Consider the following 23,109-nt stretch of genomic DNA (forward strand, 5'->3'; position numbering starts at 1 on the left):
ATACCCTAATGCTTCATTCAGATTCTTAAATACCTGTTTGTGTTCAACAATTTTCCAACAACTGCTCCACTTCCCAATATTATTTCCTGCTTGAACTAAAGAGAGAAGTGATTCATGTGACATCACACTGTAGTAGTAAAAGAAATTTAAATTTATTTAACATAAAAAGCAAGGTAAATAAGAAAATTCATGTCATACAGTCTCTCATTAATTTCCCATATCACAGTAACCAGGGTAGGGGATATAAGTTCACTCACTCCTATCACCCCTAATTGTTTTTTGGCTCATTATTTCAAGCAAAGTACCCTCCTCCCCCCAAACCCCAAACAAACAAAAGACATAATGACCCATGTGGTAGACAAATGCCATGAAACCTGAAGAGAATGTTTCTCCCTACACTTGGCTAGTGAATCATAAGGAGTCTTCAGAGAGCTAGTACATTAGGATCACATACAATTTAGCAGGCAGCATAATAAAAAAGAGACCTTGCGATATGTTATTCCAGAAAACAAAGCATATAGGGTGAAAATCAAGAATAGCTTACCTATCAACACTGAATATAATCCTAAGGGGAAAGGGAATCAAAGGAACACCCTGGATTAGGGGAAGAAGGGGGAAACTTGCAAGCCTTTGCAATTTCTGGACACCAAGATTGCTAAAAAGGACATTTTCCTTGACAAGATTTCCTGACAACTAGGAGGCAGAGCTAACATGGCAGAGTAAAGGTCAGAATTCACTGACCTCTTCCCAAATTCCTCCAAATTCCTTTAAATATGACTCTAAACAAATTTTTAGAGCATCAGATCATGCAAAAAAGATGGAGTAGAACATTTTCCAGCAGAAAAAATCTGTGACACCAGGATGGGAGTCCAGCATGCAGTCCCAGTGCAGGCTGTGTCAGTACAGCCTTGGCCCAGCACCAGTATCTATCAGCAAAACAGGCAGGAATGAACCTAGGAATCTGAATCAGTGGCAGTACTAGTGATTTCCAGACCTCTCAACCCAGCGACACCAAAAACAACTTGGAAGGTCAGCAGAAAGGGTCTGTGAAAACAAGGTGGGATGCAGCACACAGTCCTAAACCAGGGAGCACTAGTTCAGTCCCAAACCTGGCCCTGGTACCATCAAAGTGGGAACAGGACTAGGGACCTCTGAATAAGCACAAGCAGTTTCTAAACTTATCCCAGAGCAACCAAAGATGACTTGGAAGATCAGAATGGGTTTACCAGCAGGGAGTGGGTCTGAGTAGTGTGGTAGCTTTCAGAGGCCTCAGCTCAGAGGAGGTCTCTTTACTGGCACTGAGGAAGAACTATGCTTTAGGCCACTAGTGGGGCAGGGATACTCCTAACAATTTCCAGGGCAGAAAGAGTACTTGTGGTTGGTGAGAAGGACCTCAGGAAACAGCTGCACAAAATCCCTGAAGCATGGACAGAATATTACTTTAACAAAGAATTAAAAGCCACATAACAGGCTAGGGAAATGAGCAGACAACAGAAAAAAGGTTCTGATCATAAAAAGTTCCTAAGGTGACAAGGAAGATCAAATATACATTCAGTAGAAGATAACAAAATCAAATCACTTATATCCAAAGACTCCAAGAAAAATAAAAACTGGCCTCAGGTATGGAAGAGCTCAAAAGGGATCTTGAAACTCAAGAGAGATAGAGAAAAAATTAGGAAGAGAATTGAGAGTGTGCAAAAGGAAATACAAAAAGCTAATGAGGAGAAGAATACCTTAAAAATGGGAAAGGAGGTACAAAAGCTCACTGAGCATAATTCCTTAAAAATTAGAATTGATCAAATGGAAACTAATAACTTTATGAGAAATCAAGATATAACAAAGCAAAACAAAAAATGAAAAAATAGAAAAAAAAGTGATACCCAACTCAGAGAGAATATTGTCATTCTCTGAGTTGTTAGGAGACGAAATCATAACTAGATAGCAGTTCTCTTTTAACCAATATCTTATCAAGAAACAAGCTGATTCTTAGTCTCTACATTTTCTTTATCTTTCTAGGTTCCAAATCAGAGCTCAGTAGATAAATGTGACTGTATTGAGAATAATGTCTTTGACACTATTTTTGATTATGTATGTTATGTATGCATATGTTAATGTATGATAATGTATGCACATATTAAAAATTTCATATGTTGACCTCCCCCCAATCCTCCTTTGATTTCAAGGTCCCCAACAAATGAGGCAGTCAAGTTGGCAGAGAAAAGACAGAGACTTTCCTGAGCTTTCCCAAATTTCTCCTCCAAAAATTTTTTAAATAATACTTCAAAACAAATTCTGGAGCAGGAAATAATATTGGAAAATGGAGCAGTTGTTGGAAAAATGTTAAACACAAACAGGTATTTAAGAATCCGAATGAAGCATTAGGGTATCACATTTTTTATCTCCTTCACTTTTCATTTTCTCCTCAACACCTTGGAATCTGACTTCACCCTTCCTTCCCTTCTCCCTTGGCCATTATTTCACTGAAACTGCTGTCTGAAAAATCAATAATACTTCACTATGTCTGGCTTTTCCCTCTCATTTTCTTGGACCTGTAATTACAGTGATGAATACTTCCTTCTTCTATATATTTTGTGCATTTCAGAGACACCTTGCTCTTTCAATTTTCTTTCTTCCTCTCCACAAGCTTCTTCTGTGTGTCCTTCAATACGATGCGATTTGAGTGATTTCAATTCCTGGTGGTCAAGAGGTTAGTGGCAATAAGAGAGTTGTTAAGAATCCCCTTTAAATCGGCCGCAGGTTTAGGAGTGAAAGAATTCACTCATTCCCGAATTAATAGTTTGCAAAATGAAAGTTTATTGTTGGATATAAATCAGTTTACCAAGAGACTGACTTCTATAGTAGCAAATCTATTGGAAAGTAGAGTTTTGGCCCTGAGACAATGCTTTCTCAGCAGGCAGGGTCCTAGCAAATTGCCTGGGCTATCTGCAAAGACCTTAGTTGATGGAAGCTGTTATATTAGGTATGTTAGTGAGGGTTGGGACAGACCAAGCTGATCAGACCAGATTGGGGCTGGGACAGCCTGAATAGGTCAGATCAGGATTCTTGGTGGGGGCTTCAGAAGCTGAGGTTCCTGGGTTTAGATTCTTAACAGTTTTCAAGCCGGGATCTCCTATTGGAATTAACAACGCTTCAGAGGGGTGCTTTTTGACCAGGATTTCTAACTGAATCAAAAGGCTCTGACATACTGGAAAGATAACTTATCTGGGGTCTATACCTTCCCAACAAGGGACTGAGCCTCTGAAAGGGATCACAGATCAAAAGGAAATCGTTTCTTAAGGGAACCATAAATATAGTAAAGAAAACAGTTCCCTCCTGACTCAATTAGATATTTATTTTTCCCTCAGCCTAACTCTAATGTTCCTCAAGGTTCTACTCTTAACATTCTTCTCTCCATTTTGAGACTCTCATTTATGATCGAATTTCAAAGAATCATCTTTGTGCAAATGACTCAAATCTATATCTTCAGAAATCAAGGCTGAAATCTCTAATTGTTTATAAAATACCTCCATCTGAATGTCTCACTGATTGTTTCAAACTCTTCTTGTTTCTTCCCTTTCTTATTTCATTTGCTGTCAGTGGCGTCACCATTCACCTTATCTCCCATGTTTGAAAATTTTATGTAATTTTTGATGAAATCTCTTTCATAGCCTATGGATTTAGCCTTAGTTGGTTCAATGGCATGGAACTAAAGATAGGAATTTCTTCACAAAGGGTTGTTAAGAACCTCAAGTTCAGTGACCTTCTGGTTTAAAAGCCAGATCCTGTGCTTCTCAGTGGGAATAATTTTACAGAATCCAATCATTCCATGAAAAATTCTTAAATCAAAACACTATTAGAGACTTCCCACAGTGAGAGGAAACAAAGCCATACTTAATGATTTTAGAAAGTAGCTTTTACTAAAATACAAAGGGAAAACAATAATAGCCTTGAAAAAAGGAAGTATTCCCAAATGCAAGTTTTTGATCTAGCTGCAATGACAAAGACCGATGGAATATTTCTTTTTCTAAGTCTGATAGTCCCTACCCCTAATTAACCTCAATTTTGTCCAAAGGTTCTTCGGTTTTGTTTTAAAGTATAGACTAGGTAAAGCTCTGAGCTTTGGATCCAGCTGGAAACAAAAATATCTTTTTGCAAGGATTTGCCAAAAATTGCTTTGTCCAGAAAGAGATGAGTAAGTGGATACTTTGGAAAGTCATCTCTCAGAGTTCTGGGAACAGTTGCTTTTCTTGTCTTAACAAAAGGGTTCAAGTGGTACTCTCTCACAGAGGAAGCTGTGTTGGGGGGAGAGTAAGAGCAGTGAAATGGGATTCCGTGGTGTTATTTGTGTTTGTGGGGGTCCCTATAATAAATCCTTATTTGTTGAGAAGCAACAAGCAGATAAAACAAGTCGTGGAGGTGCTGCAATTGGATGGCCAAGGCCATAAAAACTAATATTTGGGGGCAAAGATAATAGATAGGGAAAGGCTCTGAGCTTTGATCTCTAAGCCAGTCTCTCTGTCTTTGGTGTCTAGGTTTTTGTCTCTGGACTCTGGTTTCTAAGATGGACTTAATTCTGTGTCCTAAATCTGACCTAGGTTCTAGGCTCTGGGCTGGGTTCTAAGATTTGGGGTATTGGGGTATTTCTTGTATATCATGGGATCACTGATGTAGAAGGCACCTTAGAAGTCAGCTAGTCTAAACTTCTTTGAGGCCCAAATAAGTTAAGTATTTTGCCCAAGGCAAGAAATCAGAGGGAATATTTGAACTTGGTTCTTCTTATTGAAGGGCTCTTTTTTTTATGTATCACACAACCATGTGAAATCTGATTTCTGGACTACTTTCTGTGTCCTGGTTTATTGGTTGACTTGACCTATAAACTTAGGTTTGAATTGGATTGGGATCCAGTAGGAAGGTTCAAGATGTCATTCAGTTAGAGAAGGACAGAGCCTCATGAAGTGACACACCACAGATTGTTTCCACAATTTCCTTCTGTAACCCCTCTTTTTATAGGGTTGCATAGTTCCTATTTTGACCTGAGGAGACTGTTTCTGAGGAAATGAGAAAGTGAGACCTAGGGAGATGGCCTAGGATTCTGTCATGGGGGGCCAGTGCAGGAAATTTCATCAAAACCATAGATCAGTTGAACATCCTAGCCCATGAGTCTCAGATAAGGGCCTCCCTGACTCTGCCACTAATTTACTGTGTAGCTTAGGGCAAATCACTTCCTATCTCCAGGTTTCCATATTCACCTTGGAAGGCTTAGTGATTTCTGTCTCTAGGATTTCTCCCAGCTATAAGACTCTGACCCAAACAGACTCAGTACTATGAGTTCTCCTAGAATTATAACTCCTGACTCCTGTTTAGGCACACCTCATTTTGTACTCAAGGCAGGGGACTGCCTCAAAGATTACATTAAGGGACCTCATTTCTTGTCCTTAGGCTAGGCTTAGGGATCATGTTTGTTTTAGAAGTTAGGAAAACTTTATGGCTTAAGGTATAGGGGAAAGAAATCTTGTACTCAGTGACCCACTTATGTTAGGTATGTGTCTACTTGGGAAGAGATCTTCATGTTGCTGCATACTCTTGTCCCATGTGGAGTCCTGGGACAAGGTCTCCTCTAGGCTGTCTAGGTTGACTGCTGGATCATATTCTTGTAGTCATGGAAGGTGCCAGGCTTCAGTTGCAGGACTGCAGAAAAAATCCACTTCACCTAAAATGAAATGAGAAGTTAGGAAAAGAGATGGAGAGATAGGAAGTTAATGGGGATTATGACAAGTTTGGGAACTAATGCCAAATTTAAATGCTATTTTCCCTCTCAGACTAGGAGCTCCATAAGGACAGGATTTCTGACTCCCCTTCCATCTATGTTACTTTTCTCCTCTTTGCTTTTTATCCTGAAACTTTCTTGGAGGTGGCCTTCCTTCTTGAAACAATACTAAGACAGGAAGGGTAGATACAGAATAAGATGAGTAGAGTAATGACTAGTGACAATGATCACCACTTAAGGAATTCCCTTTTAATTCTGTGTTCTCTGACCTTGAACAAAGTGACTGTGGCACTATAGCAAACACTGAGAAGGAAGAGTACGATGAAGACATAGATCGTTGTCCAAAGCCCATCCAATTCTTCATTCTCTATTTCTGTGCATGTGTCTTCCTGATTCATATCTGTTGGAGAAAGAGGTTCATCAATTTACCTTCCCTTTCATCTCTTGTTTATCTTATTAACCCTTCTATTCCCTGAGCAAAGATACTACTTGGCCCCAGTTCCCAGACTATTTTCCTATCCTTAGGGTATCAATTCATCCTCAAAGAAGTGATTAGAAGTTCTGTGTGATGAGTCCCACATGAGCCTTACTTTTGGGGAGATGAGAGAAGTCATGCCAATAGTCTGGGGAGGTCATATTTTGGATTTACAGGACTGTCTTGGAGCCAACTCAAACTAATATGTAAGCACATGCTACAAATATTACAAATTAGGGCTTGATTTGTTGTTTTGTTGATTGTCTAGAATTAAGAAAGTGATGGGAAAATGTTAACAATGCTGATTAAATTTAAAAATGTGTCATGCATAAAAGTCACTTGTTAAATATTTATCCACCTAACCCTACTTGTATTTCATTATCCCATTATTTTCAAATTTAGAGGCTGCAGGAGATTATGGATCTAGGAAAAGAGGTCAGGGTCAAATCCAACAGTATTCAGTGAGGCACAGAGGACATAATCAGTAAATATGGACATACATATACAATAAATAAATAACAATAACAGAAAGTATTGGTTTAGTTTCTTTCAGTGTAAACTAAGTAACAGAATAATAAGGAAAGATCCCTCTGGATTAGAATAAAATTTGGAAAGGGAGAGAGGAAAGAGGGAGGGGAAATTCTGTTCTTAAATCTTATTAAAAATTCACTCTGTGATTTTTGACGTATTACTTTCCTTATCTGATCCTCAGGTCTTTTAGCTGTACAATTAGGCAGTTGAACTGTATTAGACTCTTCCAGGACAAAGGGATCTTCCATTTCTAAGAATCTATGACTCAGAGTTCCTGAAATGTGGGCTTCACATATGTGAAGGGCTAATATAGAATTATTATAAAGGGTCTGTGAATGTGGGCCAAGAATCATCATTTTCACATTTATCTGACTAAAGCAAAAGATTCATTGTGAAAAAAATTACTATCATATCAGTGGAAGTGTTAGTGATTTTTTTGACATTAAAAAGGAGTCCTAATATTTGAAAGAGTTAAAAGATTAAGATATACCAATCAATTTACAAGTATATAAACATCTTTGGTTTTTTTGTTCCATCTACTGTGCTAATATCCTTTATAGAGTCTCAGAGAAATAATAAAATTCCCAGGGCCATCATAATCTTTAGGAAATTTATATTATGGAGTGGGGGAAACAACAAAGAAGAAACAGAAGTGGCAAGAACAATGTCCTAGATCTATCCTTTTTCATTCTAAACATTTCCCAATTCTTTCAAGTTATTTCCTATTAAAAAATTTGTGGTTCCCTTATCATTTTGGTTACCCTCATTTATACTTTCTTTTTCTAATCTTCTGTATATCTAAGACAGGATAATATGTTTGTAGGGGGAGAGAGGAGGAGGCAAGAAATGAAAGCTCTCCAAAATCTTTGTTCATTCTGTTTTCCCTACTTGGAAGTCCTTCCTTCTTCAATATCACTAAATGACTAGTACTTCAGGTGCAAGGAATGATGCAGTGCTACAGTATATATTTGCTAAATATGTGTTCAATTTTCACCTCTTCCAAGAAGCCTTCTATGACTGCTTCAATATAAGTTGATTTCTTCTTTTTCTGAATTCCTATAGGATTTAGAGTTGGAGGTATACATATTGTTCTGTAGTGTTATTAATTATTTTCTAAGTGATTTGATCTTATTTTTCTTAATTTGGAGTAATCTTTCAGAGTGAAGAGATCAGATTTGGCACTATTTTTATTAGACTTTAAATTCCCCAGAGCAGGACCCAGATCTATTTCTTCCCATTTTTTCCCCACAGCAGAGGCTGTCCAAGACTGAAAATAAGGGAATTTAATTTTTCCCCTTCTTTCTGGGCTTCAGGGACAGTGGGTAGAGTATAATGCCCAGGCTTGGGCTATGAATCAGGGTTGCCTTTTCTTCTACAGCTTACTTTGGGGAAGACAATATACTGTTCCTTCTGAATTTGGTGAGAGGTGTATTGTGTTAATCAAAGTAGCTTTGTATGTAAAGTGAAGATGCTCTTACTACAAGAGTGTCAAAATGCTCTGCATAATGGTGAGAGACAAATCTCAGAATGGAACTAATTAAGATTATCTAGAGACCATATTACAGGTTGACCTTTTTCAATTCTGAATGTCTTTCCCTTAGGCACTAGCATCAGCCTTACTGAAAAGGGAGATGGATGGGATCATGTCCATTGAACTCATTGATGAAAATGGGGCTGAAGAGGAGACAGACAAGTTGTGAGCATGAATGTTCACAAATTTTTGTTAGTGAACCATATGAATGAATGCCTGTGCATATGACTTATTTGAGGGTAGAAAATACTTGACTCATAGGGATTATAAATGTGTGTAATTATTTGTACATATTTCAGAATGCATGCAATTTTATTTTTATGAATATGTCTATGAGTATGTCCACAGATGTATATGTTAATACTGAGATACATATATGTATAAATATAATTGCATATATGTATATGATTGTGTGCTTATGATAGGAGTGTGTGTACAGTCCTGTAATTATGTGAGCATGTGATTTGTATATGCTGTTACTAGTGTTGTATGAGTTGGTGTTTCTGAGTTGTCTTTCTACAGGCATCAGAAGCCCATTATCTTCTTAGAGATCATTAATATGAAGGCACAGGAGAAAAGTTTGTGTATTTGAAGCAGGTTTGTGTATGATAAAGAAAATTGCTTTATGTCTAACTCTGGGGGTTACCAATGTGTTTATGTGAATGAGACACTAATAGAAATTTTTTATTAATAACAATAATAATAACATATTTAAGGTTTCCAAAGATTTTAAAAAAATAAATATTGTCATTTTTTTCCTCTGAGCAGCTCTGGGTTTTATGAAAACCTGTCTTCCTAGATCATCCAGCTAGCAGATTGAGCTAATTTAGAAGATGTATGGTTTCAAAACTATATGAGTCGCAACCTCCTTTCTTAATCTGTCAAATAGGGATGATAATACTTGTATTACCTACCTCACAGGTTTGTTTGTGATGAAATTTCTTAGTAAACCTTGAAGTACCATAGAATATGAGTTGTTTATATGTAAGCCTAGAATATGTCTGTATCTATGTGCAAATTTAAGTAGATGTGTGTACCTGTGTGATTCGTCATGTGTGTTTTTGTGAATGTATGTATGTATGGCTCTTCTCTTACTATCATAAGCCTTGTCTCAATGTCTCTTGAAGGGTGAAGGACCTGATAAGTCATGAAAAGTGAAGGACCTGATATCCATAATCTACTTTCTAAGACTCAGAATTGTCCTAAATTGTCCTAAAATTGTCTTTACTAATGGATTTAGCTTACCCCTGTTTCTACCACAAATATTCTGGGTACATCAATCCTGAAGGGGAGTGATCAGTGAGTTAATTAAGATATGTCAACCTTAGATTCTGCCCTCATTGTCTCTGACATAAGAATATCAGAACTTACAGAATCCTAAAATCTTAGAATCCTAAAAGCTCAGGTTTTGGAAGGATGGAGGCACTTCAGAGATCTCTGAAGTTCAGCCATTCTTCCAGTGCAGGTATCACCTCTACAAGCTCCTGGATGGACTATTCACAAAATCAGCTAAATCAGGTCCAAACCTTGAGAGCTCTCCACAATCGTTTTTCCTCTACTCTCCCGTCCCCATGTCCCAAGAACAGCTCAGTGCTTGGCTCTGATAGATATACACATTTATTGGATCAACTGCTGGAGTATTTAGACACCAGACAGATTTATTCTCCTCTATGGGCCCAGAATGGCCCCATATAAAAGAGGTGGGGAAGGAGGTTAGAAGGGAGAGCTTTGAGTCAGGGTAGTCAGTTACCAGCTGAATAATGAAGCTTTTTTCCAAGGGTGCGGAAGCCAGGTAGGGCTTCATGCACCACACGGCAGGTGCAGGTATGGCCTTTCTGCCAATAAGACTTGTTGACAATCATTCTGCTGTAGAGGAAGAAGGAAGGGTCAGGTCCATGGTCTTTGTGAGGCCGAGTGGTAGTATAGTGTCCAGTGTAGTCATCATTGTTCTCACACAGCCATTGGACAGAGATGTCAGATGGAAAGAAGTTCCGAACAAGGCAGGTGAGGGAGACAGTGTTTCCTGTTTCCTCTGGAGATGGAGGGAACACATATACCTCAGGAGCTATGCGTTTGCCTGTGGGGCACCAGAAGAAACCATGTAGATGAAGATCAGATTTAAGAGTATGAGTCTTTTCCCAAATCATTCTACCTAATCCTTTAATCCTCCCTTTTCCCCCCAGATTCTTAGAGACTGTGAAAAAGAGTGCTTGATTCCAAACCCTGACTTCCAAGGCTTTTATGCCTTTCATTATGTTGGATCTAAGTCTCTTCTACTACTTTCTTTTACCCATGGTTTTTTGTGGTAGGAGAAGAGAAATTGAAAGGTATAGAATGACCAGAATCTTATCATTTTTACGGAGAGCTTATATGTTAACTTCTTTTCATTCTCATAGTCAGGTAAGGACCCTTTCCTCACTCCTGAACTACTTTAAATACTTTTTGATTAGTCTCCCTGCTCTAGTCCATTCTCCAGTAAACTGCCAAAGTGATAATTCCTGAAGCACAGATATCACTGTGTCACTTCCTCCCAACCCTCCTCGACCCCTACCGTCCTTCAATAAAATTCAATGGCTTCCAATATATTACCTCGAGGGTAAAATATAAGACCCTCTCTTTAGATTTTAAAGTCCTTCACAATCTATCTGGCTTTTTCTTAATTTTCCAGTGTTCTTTTACTTTATTCCCCTTACTTTACTCTAACTTCCTTATTCTATAATCCAAATATAGGAGCCTTTTTGTTGTTCCTCATACACAGTACTCAACATCTACCAATTTTATGTCTTTTCACTAACTGTCCCTCATACCTGGAATACTCTGCCTTCTCAACTCCACTTCCTGATTTGTCTGATTTCATTCAAAACTCAGCTCAAATTTAACCTTTTTCCCCCCAGAAGGTCTTTGCTAGTGTCTTCCATTCACACCTTTCATATATTGCACATATATAGTTGTTTTCATGTTATCTTTCTCATTAGAAGGTTAATTCCTTGAGGGTAGGAATCATGGGTTTTTTTTTTTTTTTTTTGCATTCTCTGTCATTGCTGATTGCCCCCTTCTTACCTGGAGCCTTGGAGATAGTCCTGATGAGTGGGACAGGCAGGTCAGGGTGTTCCAAACGGCAGGTATAGGTGTCACCCTCTACCCAGTCATTAGTCAGGACAGGCAAGGTAGAGGTGATTGTGAAAGTGCCATTATATTGTTGCTTTGCTATTGGTAAGCTTGGATTTACAGGACCTCCACTTTCTCGGGTCCAAGAAACCTTCACATTGTCTTTACTGGCCAGATCTACTATCAGGCATGTGAGCACGGGTGCTTCGCTGACATAGAGGTCAAAGGCACTAGGTGGACTGAGGTAGGCACTGATGCCCCGTGGATCAGATTCTGTGAGGAGTGGATTGAATGGATTAATCAATGGAGCATTTCTTCCCCATGCTGTCCCCAGTAGGTCCTCCTGCTTATTTGTTGTCCCATGATTATATTGAGCCAGGTTACATGGGATTATAAAGCTTGTAAACTCCCTCTGGATTGGCTCTATTTCCCATACAAACTTCCATATGTTTCATGTTTCTAATCTCCATATCATTTGCCTTCTAAAGTCTTCTCCCAAATCTATAAACCTAAATTATACCTACTAGGTGTATCTGTATCTGTGACTGTATATTTGTTTTTTTGTGTTTTAGTCTGTAATTGAGTTGTCGTGACCATATTTCTCTGTATAATTGTGCAATGTGTGACAATACATGGTTGTTACCTGAACACTTTTGGGCACTGTCTTCATAGATGCTGCCATTGTGTGTGACATGGCAGGTGTAAGTCTTAGATGACGTCCACTGGCTCTGTGTGATGTTGAGTTCACTTTGTAAAGAAAAAGTCGAGCCCCCTTCTCGCTTGGGTCTGGTTGTGTAGGGGAAGAGATTATCAGCTTCTTGTCCATCCACTAACCAAGTCACTTTGACACTGGCTGGGGAGAAGCCAGAGACAAGGCAGATCATCTGGATGGTAGAATGAGCATCCCCTCGGGAGTCACAGGATGAGTGGAAGAGTTTCACAGTAGGTGGGATGACTGTCATAGTGCCACAGCCTATAAATAGAAAACAAACCATATGATAAGGACTCAAACTAAGAGGATTCTGAAAAGGCAATGAATGGGATATATATATATATATATATATATATATATATATATATATATATGACTAAGAAATAATTCCTATTCATCCTTCTTCTTTTATCACATATTGATAGGAATATTTATTCTTAAAAGTCTCCAAGGAAGAAGGCTATATCTTTTATTCTTGTTTACCAGAGTTTCACCTCATCACTATCAGGAAATTCTTCTTTATCTCTGACTAAAGCATGTGTTGTATCACCCCTGGCCTCTTTCTTACCGTTGAGAGATAGAGATTTTTGGATTTTGGTGCTAGTAGATAAGTGGTCCACACTGCAGGTATATTCCTGAAAACTCAAGTCTGATATGGTAAGTTGGCTGGTGGTGGTATAAAGTCCAGATGTAGAATCATAAGAAGCTGGAAAAGTTGTGACTATTTGGTCCAGGACTTCTGGGTTCCAGCTCACAGTCACTGGCTCAGGGAAATAGCCAGACACAAGGCATCCCAAGAAATTTGAGCTTTCAGAGTTGGAATCGCAGCAGGAAACCAAGGGAAAGACAGATGGAGCTGTACTGGTGGCTAAGGATAGAAGAGAAGTACAGAGAAGGTCAATATACTAGTCATTTGGCTGATTGCTGATGTCCCTTTCACCTCAAAACCAGGTGTTATCCTTGACTATGATTTCCTTCCTCTCCCATTGTCTTTAAATTAAATTTTGGTCTATGGTGTCCACTGATTACCCTTTTTGCTCAGGTTTGTGGAGCCCTTAGTACTGAGTATGTTTGCGGTGGGAGAGAGGAAGAACAAAAGAAACTGAGCTTTCTTACTTTACTACTCCTCAGTGCAGATTAAAATTTTAGATGGGTTTAATCATTCTCTCCCTACATTTCATACTAATACCCCTAGTCCTCATAACCAAGGAACTTCTAAGTCTTATACTTCACAACTCTACAAATGAGAATAGAGGCAACATGTTTGTAGGGTTGGAATTGGGGTTAGAGTTGGCTCTAACTTCTCTCCTCCCTCTTCCCAGATTCTAGAGCAAAACTTTTTCCCTCTTTCCTTAATATGCTAATCCTTGAGTTTCAAACACATCAACTCGGGCCATTCTTCTGATCTGGTTCCCTAGTTCAATCTTAATTTCATGTAAGCCTCACTTTTCTCTCCTATTACAGTACTCATTCCAACTTGGGCTTTTATCTCCACCACTTCTGCCCTTGTAGACTAGATTCTTCCACATTCTAGCTTAGTCCCTGCTTCATTACAACTTTGTTGCCCAAGAGCTTCCAGATTCCAACCTTGAACAAAGCCAAGTACAATTGTAGCTCATAGTTTATCTAAAGAAGAACTATTACATTAACTCAGTGACAGTCTCTAGAATACACCAACCCAAGAATTGTATCTGGATGAATTCAGCTCAGCATAGAAAAATCCCACAGTCCAGTCAACATACAATGAATTTGTCCATTATAAAAATAGTTGCTAGTCAAAGTTCAGGAACATCTCCTATTCTAGCCCAGCCCAATCAGTCCAATACTCTACTTGAATAGAGCTTAGGAATACTTTCGGTAGCCTAGACCATCACAGGAACAGTTCTCAAATCAGCACAAGAACAGACTCCAATCAAGACTCAGCATAGGACCAGCTTGTAGGTCATCCTAAGAACATTTCCTATGAAATTCTAGGAATAAGGGACACCCCCAGCTAAGCACAGGATGAACTCCCTGGTCATCTCAGGCACAGGGCCTATCCTACCTACACCTTTGAAAGACCTATAACCCAAGAACAACTTTTTCCTTATCCCAACATCAGACTGTCCCTTAACTCATTTAACTTGCAGTCCCTGAGCTTTCCTGTTTCTATTATGGAATAGGAATAGTTCCTAGTAAATCTTAGGACTATCCCTTAGCCCAGTCCAGTCCAGTCTAGCTCTGTTCAGGGATAATTTCCAGCACAAGGAAACCAATTTTAGAAGGAACACCCAGTCCAACCTATGTAGCTCAGGAATATCTCTCAGTTGAGCCCAGAACCATCATTTGCCTAATCCAACTAAGACCAGTATAAGAACAGTTACTAGCTCAGATCATCCCAGGAAAAGTTTCTAGACAGAACAGGGGTATTTTCAACCTATTTCAGGAAGAATAACCATACCATTTTATCCCAGTCCAGAAACAGATCCCAGGATAGTTTAAGATCTCCTCAGCCCAGTTAAGGAAAAGTTAAGTTAAGCCTGGGAATAGTACCCAACCCAACTCACAACCAACCTCCAATTCAGCTCAGGAATATCTGAAAACTCAACCCAACAACACATCATAGGTCCCAATCCAGTTCAAGAAAAGGACCAGACTAGACTATTCTAAGCCCTCTTTAGAACTGTTCTAGCACTAGTTCAGAAACAACTCATAGATCAGCCCAGGAATAGCTTATCATAGGTGCATATATGAGAATAGTTCTGAACCAGCTCCCAACCAATCTCCAACTTAGTACACTCTAGTTCTAGGAATAGATACTAACCCAGCCCAATAAAAGTTTTCTCCTAATCTCTATTTTCAATATAGTTTCCAGATAGCACAGGAACATCTACTGACTTAGTTCTGGAAAAGCCTAGCATAGGAAAATTTACCAACTCAGGAGAAAACCTCTAGGGTAGCACAAAAATATCTTCATCTTAGCACAGAAACATCTCTCGTGATCAGATTAGATCATGAACACTTCAAGAACAGCACAGGAAGAGTTCCCATTTCAACCCCATCACAGGAACAATCTCCAGCACAGTCCAGCTCAGATTATCTCCTGGATGTTAAGGTCAGTGCTTCCTTTCTCCACTTTCATCCTCTATACCCAGAACCCATTTCAGAAGTAATGTCCAAATAAACCCAGCTCAGGAATAGTTTCTATTTTAGCTCAGGAAGGGCACTTAGCCCATGATAAAAATCATTCTCAGCATAACACAGGGCAGGAGCAAGTCTAATTTATTTCACTAATAGTTTTTAGATCTCAACCAGTTTAGGAACAACACTCCTGAACTAGCCCATAAGTTAGACTAAAATTGGACCTAGGCTTAGCCTCTGGATTTTTAATGTTAGCTTAACAATACTATTACTTGTTACATTTATTACTTATTATTTAGAGCTCTAATTCCTTAGATTAAAATCTTTTTGTTTCTGTCTCTATTTCTGTTTCCACTTTGTGTTTATACCTTAACCAACTCCAGTCTCGACCAACCTGGCTAGGATTGTAATTTTTATATTTTATAACAGGAAAATCTCAAGCTGAGTCTCTGATCTCCATTTCTAAGCATTCTTCTTATCCCTTCCCCATTCTGGGTCCATTGCTCTCCTCCTCTGAATATATCTGTCCTTTAATCAAGATCCAAAATAGAAGAAGGGAGGCAGCTTTTGGTCATCTTCCATCACTTTGAAGACTTCTCCTTCCACAAAACAAGGAGAAATAGACAAAATAAATATATTCTAAGAGACAGGGAAAGATATGAGCACAGGTACCCTAGCTTTCATCAATGGTCCCCCCCAAATTGAATCTTTTTAGTCTTACCTCATTATGAGCCTTTCTTTTTGGAAAAAAGATGATCAGAAGTCTATGAACATCTGAGGTCAGCATCAGACTGATGCTGGGCTGGTCATCCTCTAGGGTTTTATTCCCTACCTCTAAATTTGCCTCTGTAACAGTGGAGTAGGAATTGGAGAGAGGAAGATCCTAGAACAATGTTAGTCACTAAATTCAGTCATCAAGGGTTATTTTTACTCCCAGGCAAAGGGCTGTGGGGGCTCTGCCTCAGTGCCCCCGAGGCTAAAAATGGGATGGAAAACCCCAGGGGCCTTGGCCACACTAGGAAGTTCCCTTTCTTTTGTTCTTATGGGAGACTGAGTGAAGATTGGGGGGGTGGGGTGGGGAATCTGTTGTGAAGATCAAATGAGATAATATTACAGTATTTAGCACAGACTCTGGCACATAGTGGGGTTGTGAAATGATGATTTATTATCAATAAATGTTTGATTTGGTACCTATTTTATATATTATATACTTAAATTTTCTCAGATGAAAAGGGATTACAAGTGGAAAAAAGCTCTGGTGTAGATTATGGATTCATTATGATGAATTCTGTTTCTTCCCCTTGCCTTGTGGAAACACCTGGATACAAAAGGCCAGAACTGCTAAAATTACAAATTTAGACAAAATCGCTTAATATTCAAAAGACTGCTCTAGGAGGCAGGGAGTCCCTTATTTTTGTGGATTTCAAAATGGATCACCAAGTTATAGAAGAGATTCTTTTTTTCAGGAATGAGTTGAAGACATAACCATTGAGGTCTGTTCTGACTCAGAAATTGTTTCTATTAATTTTTGCATAAAAACCCAATGAATTCACAATAAGAAGGGAAGAAACTAACTAGATATTTTTTTGTTGCCATAGATATTTCTGAAAAATGGTAACATGCTTAATCTGTGAGGAAATGGAAGAAATGTATAGGCAATACTCATTTTCAAATCCCTAAGTGGTCAAATATATGAACCAGTTTGTATGGGACAGTGAACCTTACCCAAATTATGATCAGAGACTCTTAAGGTAAAAAGCAAAAAGGATTTATTATGATCTCTAGAGAAAGGGCAACTCCCAACAAACAAATTGTCTTCAGTATAGGAGTGCAAAGGGCAAGCTGCAAAATACAAGCTTATATAGACACGAACATGGAAACCCCTGCCCTTCTTCCTACTGGCTGGGAATCCAGACTTACATTCTAATTTACCCAGAGACAAAGAATATTAGTCAATGACTCACTCTTCACCATATTAGGAACTTAACGCTAATGAAAAGGTGGGGGTGTGGAGGGAAATGTATATTTATTTAAGATAATCAAATATTTACAGCTTTGGGCTATAGTACAATTTATTATTGCAAAGTTTCAAGTTATAATTAGGGTATAGGTTGAGGCCACTTTCTTATGAGAGGTCTTTACCCAGTTTATCCCATTCAGTCTTTCCTCTTATTTATTAACCTTCAAAGACCTCTCACACCCTTGATATATTTCTTCAATCATCTCATCCTTAAGTCTCAAATCCCTCTGGGCTTAGTCTGCTAACACATCCAGTGCCTCAATTATTTTGACTATGGCCTAGAGTTTAATGAGCTTATTCAACATATAACTTGTGGATCTTTACCCCCAACTCCTATCTGGGGCCACCTATCATCCCAACAATTTGTGTCCCCAGTCATTGGAATAGTTATCTCTTCACAAATAAAGACACCTATCATGAAGTCAGCATTAACAGAAATGCTAAAATGAACAGATAAATGCATCAAGCAACAGATAGATGACTAGGCCAAATAATCACCTACTTATTTAGGATGTAATAACCACATATTTTCAGTTTGAAAGCTGCAAAGTCTTACATACTTGAATTGTGCTTGTGACTTCTACTGAACACTTGCCCTGATTATAAAAATGTGCCATAAGAGGAAAAAGCAGGGACATGATTATAATAACATCAAAACTGCTCCTTTAGTCCTCAGCCTGGAAATACATACATGACAAGGTAAAACATCCTTAATTCTGTTTCACAGCTGGCAATCAATCATGCAGTAACAATTCCATCTTGTAGCCAGATTCAGGAATAATCATGTGGGTTCTTATTCAAAGTAACACAATGGGGCACCTGAGTCAGAAGGATCCCACCTTAAGCAAAGGTGAAGGTTGTCCTATCTTGCCCAGATTTCTCTGAGTAGATTCTGGAATCTTTCAGATGATGGGTTACTGACTTGATGATCCATCAATTATACTTGAATTCCAAATAATGTCAGCTGCAGTCTTGAGAGATTTTATCTCAAATAGCAAATCTCATTAATCAAAGCTTCAGGTAAATTTAGCTCTCAAGAATCACATATCCTAAATAATCTTACATTGATAATATTAAGAGATTCGTCCTAGAAAGTTCACAGCTTATCTTCATGTTGTAGATTGTTATCTATTCAACATTACACAAATCATTTTACTTCACTTAGTTACATACTTAGTTACAATATGTTCCATTAACCCCTCTTAGAACAGCAAACTTCAGGGGAAAGTTTCCACCCATCTTATCAAATGGTCCATTATTTTGATAATCAAATTTAAGGTGGTAGAAAACTGTCCTTTCAAGTCCATCTATTCAATTCAACCCTTTCACCCACTCTATATACACAAGGAAGAGGAATATGCAGGACTCCCATTTCCAGCACAAGGACTGTAAGAAGGACTTTTAAGAAATTGGCATTAGGCAGACAAGATTCGAATGGAAGCAATAAACTGGGAAAACATTTTTACAGTTAAAGGTTCTGATAAAGGCCTCATTTCCAAAATATATAGAGAATTGATTCTATAAGAAATCAAGCCATTCTCCAATTGATAAGTGGTCAAAGGGTATGAACAGGCAATTTTCAGATGAAGAAATGGAAACTTTCTAGCCATATGAAAAGATGCTCCAAATCATTATTGATCAGAGAAATGTAAATTAAGACAACTCTGAACACACTTCTCAGATTGGCTAGGATGACAGGAAAAGATAATGATGAATATTGGAGAGGATGTAGGAAAACTGGGACACTGATACATTGTTGGTGGAGTTGTGAACGAATCCAACCATTCTGGAGAGCAATTTGGAACTATGCTCAAAAAGTTATCAAACTGTGCATACCCTTTGATCCAGCAGTTGTTACTACTGGGCTTATATCCCAAAGAGATCTTAAAGAAGGGAAAGGGACCTATATGTGCCAAAATGTTTGTGGCAGCCTTTTTTGTAGTGGCCAGAAACTGGAAATTGAATGGATGCCCATCAATTGGAGAATGGTTGAATAAGTTGTGGTATATGAATGATATGAACTATTATTTTTCTTTAAGAAATGACCAGCAGGATTATTTCAGAAAGGCCTGGAGAGACTTACATGAACTGATGCAGAATGAAATGAGCAGAACTAGGAGATCGTTATATACTTCAACAACAATACTATATGATGATCAATTCTGATGGACGTGGCCCTCTTCAACAATGAGATGAACCAAATAAGTTCCAATTGTTCAATAATGAAGAGAATCAGCTACACCCAGAGAAAGAACTATGGGAAATGAGTGTGAACCACTGCATAGCATTTCTACTCCATCTGTTTTTGTCCACTTGCATTTTTGTTTTCCTTCTCAGGTAATTTTTACCTTATTTTTAAGTCCGATTTTTCTTGTACAACAAAATAAGTGCATGGATATGTATACATACATTGTGTTTAACATATACTTTAACATATTTAACATGTATTGGTCTATCTGCCATCTAGGGGAGGGAGTGGAGGGAAGGAGGGGGAAAGTTGAAACAGAAAGTTTTGCAAGGGACAATGCTGAAAAATTATCCATTCACATATCTTATAAGTAAAAAGCTATTAAAAAAAAAAAAAGAAATTGACATTGGGCAGCTAATTGGTGTAGTGGATAGAGCACCAGAGCTGCAGTCAGGTGGACCTAAGTTCAAATCTGGCCTGAGACACTTAACACTTCCTGGCTGTGTGACTCTAGGCAAATCACTTAACCCCAACTGCCTCAGAAAAAAAAAAGAAGAAAAAGAAATTGATTAACTTTAGGACCCTAGGGAAGAGGATAGGTGAATTTTGAACCCAGGTGTCAGGCTGGAGATCTGTGGCCAGTGACTGGCCCACCTTCCATGCTGGAAATGCCAAGGAGCCATGTTGAAGGTATTGGGGCACCAGCACAAACCCCAGAAGAATCTAGGCCACTAGGCCATCCAGGGACACCAACCTAGCCAGAACAAACCTCTCCAAGGGAGAGTAGCATGGGAATTCCCAGAGAGAGGATTTTTTTGTTTTTGTTTTTGGTAAACCTCAGTTTTCCGGCCCTCTGAAGGTTTTTAATCATGTAAAATAGGCCTACTTAAAAATACAATGGACTGACTCAAGTTAGCTGGCTGAGAGACAGTGCCAAGCAACTTAATGATTAGTCTCAAAAGCTCCAGAATCTGCTAAAATGTTCTAGCAGTTCTATAATTTTAACTATTTTTGTAGACCCAAATTGGCCAGTTTCAGATCTATTAAAACATGTCAATTTTTTCTTTTTGACGTGACAGTCAAAAACTTTCCCTAAATCAGAACAAATCCTTCCTCTCTCTAGCTAAAAGCTATTTGCATAAATCCAATTATGTACAAAGCAAGAACTTTTAAATTCCATATGACCAGATCTTTTCCTTTGTAATACAGCTAAGAGAAACACAGAAGACAAAACAGAGGTACACACACACACACACACACACACACACACACACAAATACAAACTGCTTTTAAATCCTCTTGATTTTTTTAATCAATCAAGCTCCTATTCTTTGCCCCTCCTTGGGTGGAGGTGAAGAGGAGAGTTCTGGAGCCACAGGCATAGGAGAGGTGATGAAGAGGGGATTCCAAGGATGGGGTCTCTTTTTTCCTCTTCCTTCAATATAAATTGTTCTGCAGTTGGCAACCAAATGACTACACACTCACTAAATGGCTCCTTTGAATTTACATATAGATTCAACTGTTGACACATTTACACCTGGGCCAGAAGACATTTCCTTCAAGTTGGGCATCTGCCCAAAGAAAACAACAGTATTTACTTCACCTCAATTCTTAAGCCTATTTCTTAAAGGGCTATTTTCCAGGACCCAAGATAAGCTTTAGAGCCAGTCACTTTAGATTGTTCCTTTTCTATGGTTCACAGTATCTTGTCTCCTTTGATCTGATTTTACCAAAGGGAAATGGAAGAACTCTTATGGACTCATGCTGCTTAGAGTCTTCCTATATTAAAGGGAAATACACTTAGAATCTCCCAATCCCAGTTACTCAGGCCATTCATCAGTTCTTATCAAAGGGAAAGTACTCTTATGACTCAAACCACTTAGAATCTCCCCTCAGCTCACTAGTTTCTTGTCCACCCTGGCTTGTGTACACAACTTATGTGATTTATTCCAAACTTTTTTCTCTTGATTTATCTCCTGAACTGAATTAATCCTCTGTCTTCATTAGCTCAATCTGGTGCTCTATTTACTTTTGTTTTTGCTTTCTCTGAATGTCTCCCTGAGGGAATTTCCCTCTTTGGATTAGAAGCTAAGTCCAAGGACCACCAAAAAATTCTCCAGAAGGCACCTGCCATAAGGATTCAAAAGAGACCCCTCACAAACAGGAATTATCCACGACAGGCCCCAAAACTGTGTGGATCAGTGACCCTTATCCAAATTAAAATCAGAGACTCTCAAGGTAAAAAGCAAAAAGGATTTATTACAGTTTCATAAGAAAGGGCAACTCCCAACAGACAAGGTGTCATCAGTATAGGAGTTCAAAGTGCAAGCTGCAAAATGAAAGCTTATATAGATCCTAAAGTGGAAGACTCTCCATCTTCCTTCCTGGCCCTTCTTCCCACCAACTGGGAGTTTGGATTTACATTCTAATTTACCCAGAGAAAAGAATACTAGCAAATGACATACTCTTTACCATATTAGGAACTTAATCTTAATGAAAAGGTTGGGAGAGGAGGGACAGGAGGAAAATATATATTTATCTAAGATAATCAAATGCCTGCAGATTTGGGCTATAATACAACTTGTCATTGCAAAGTTTCAAGTTATAAATAGGAAGGTTGAGGCCACATTCTTATGAAAGGTCTTCATTCAGTTTATCCAATTCAAGTTAGTTTTTGCTAAAAACTAGAATTCGTTAAAACACACACACACACACACACACACACACACACAAATTATCGATAGCCAGACTCACTAACCATAAAAATGCAAAAAAAGTCATATTGAACTAACACCTTTAAGCTCAATATATTGACAAAGCTAAATAAAAAAATGAAATTAAATTCTCACATGGCCATGGAATCTTTATTCAACAAATTTAAGTCAACAAACATTAAGCATCTACTATGGGTGAGTAATGTACTAGGTACTAATATATCCTAGAGATACAAAGGAAATAAAAAACAGTTTCTGTTTGACAAGGAGCTCATGGTCTAATGGAGGAAGATGACATACAAACAAATATGTACATGTAAGATATGTATGTATATTGAGCTGAGATGGAAGGCACTAGCATAAGGTGTGTGTAGGGGACACAGGAAAGGCTTCTTGTAGAAGGCAGTATTTGAGCTGAAATTTGAAGGAAACAATAAAAACCAGGAAGTGGAGGTGTGGAGGGAGAAAATGTTAAGCATGAAGGACAGCTAATGAAAATGCATGGGAGTCAAGAGATAGAGTGTCTTGTATGAATAGCAAGGAGGCTAGTGTCACTGAATCATATAGTAGGTGAAAGTAAGTAAAGTATGATAAAACTGGAAAGATAAACAGGAGTCAGATTATTAAGGGTTTTAAAAGACAGAGCATTTTATGTTTGATCCTTCAGGTAATAGGGATTCACTGCAGTTTATTGAGAATGTGGGTGTGGATGACATAGTTAGACCTTCAATATATGAAAATCACTTTGGTAGATGAGTAGAGGCTGGAATGGAGTAGGGATACTTGAGGCAAGGAAACCAGCCAGAAGACTATTACAATATATAGTGTAAAATGATGAGGGCTTATATCAGGAGTTTGAAAGTGTCAAAGGTCAGAAAAGGTTATATATAAGAGATGTTGCAAAAAGTAGACAGATCTTGGCAACGGATTGAAAGTAGAGGGT

At 38.4% G+C, this 23,109-nt stretch overlaps 2 gene segments (V, D, J or C); both read right to left on the bottom strand.

Annotated features, from left to right (window-relative positions):
* The window catches only part of LOC100935582, a 173,512-nt gene that overhangs the window by 16,216 nt on the left and 134,187 nt on the right, over nucleotides 1-23,109 (bottom strand).
* Nucleotides 9,903-23,109, bottom strand: part of LOC100935587 — a gene marked incomplete at its 5' end in the record, with an annotated part of 147,552 nt that continues 134,345 nt past the window's right edge. The window contains 4 exon segments of the C gene segment in view: nucleotides 9,903-10,381; nucleotides 11,365-11,685; nucleotides 12,056-12,385; nucleotides 12,693-12,992. Of these exon segments, the coding sequence occupies nucleotides 10,047-10,381; nucleotides 11,365-11,685; nucleotides 12,056-12,385; nucleotides 12,693-12,992 (1,286 nt within the window).

Source organism: Sarcophilus harrisii, chromosome 2 (genome assembly GCF_902635505.1).
Source record: "Sarcophilus harrisii chromosome 2, mSarHar1.11, whole genome shotgun sequence".
In the NCBI taxonomy this organism is placed as follows: Eukaryota; Metazoa; Chordata; class Mammalia; order Dasyuromorphia; family Dasyuridae; genus Sarcophilus; species Sarcophilus harrisii.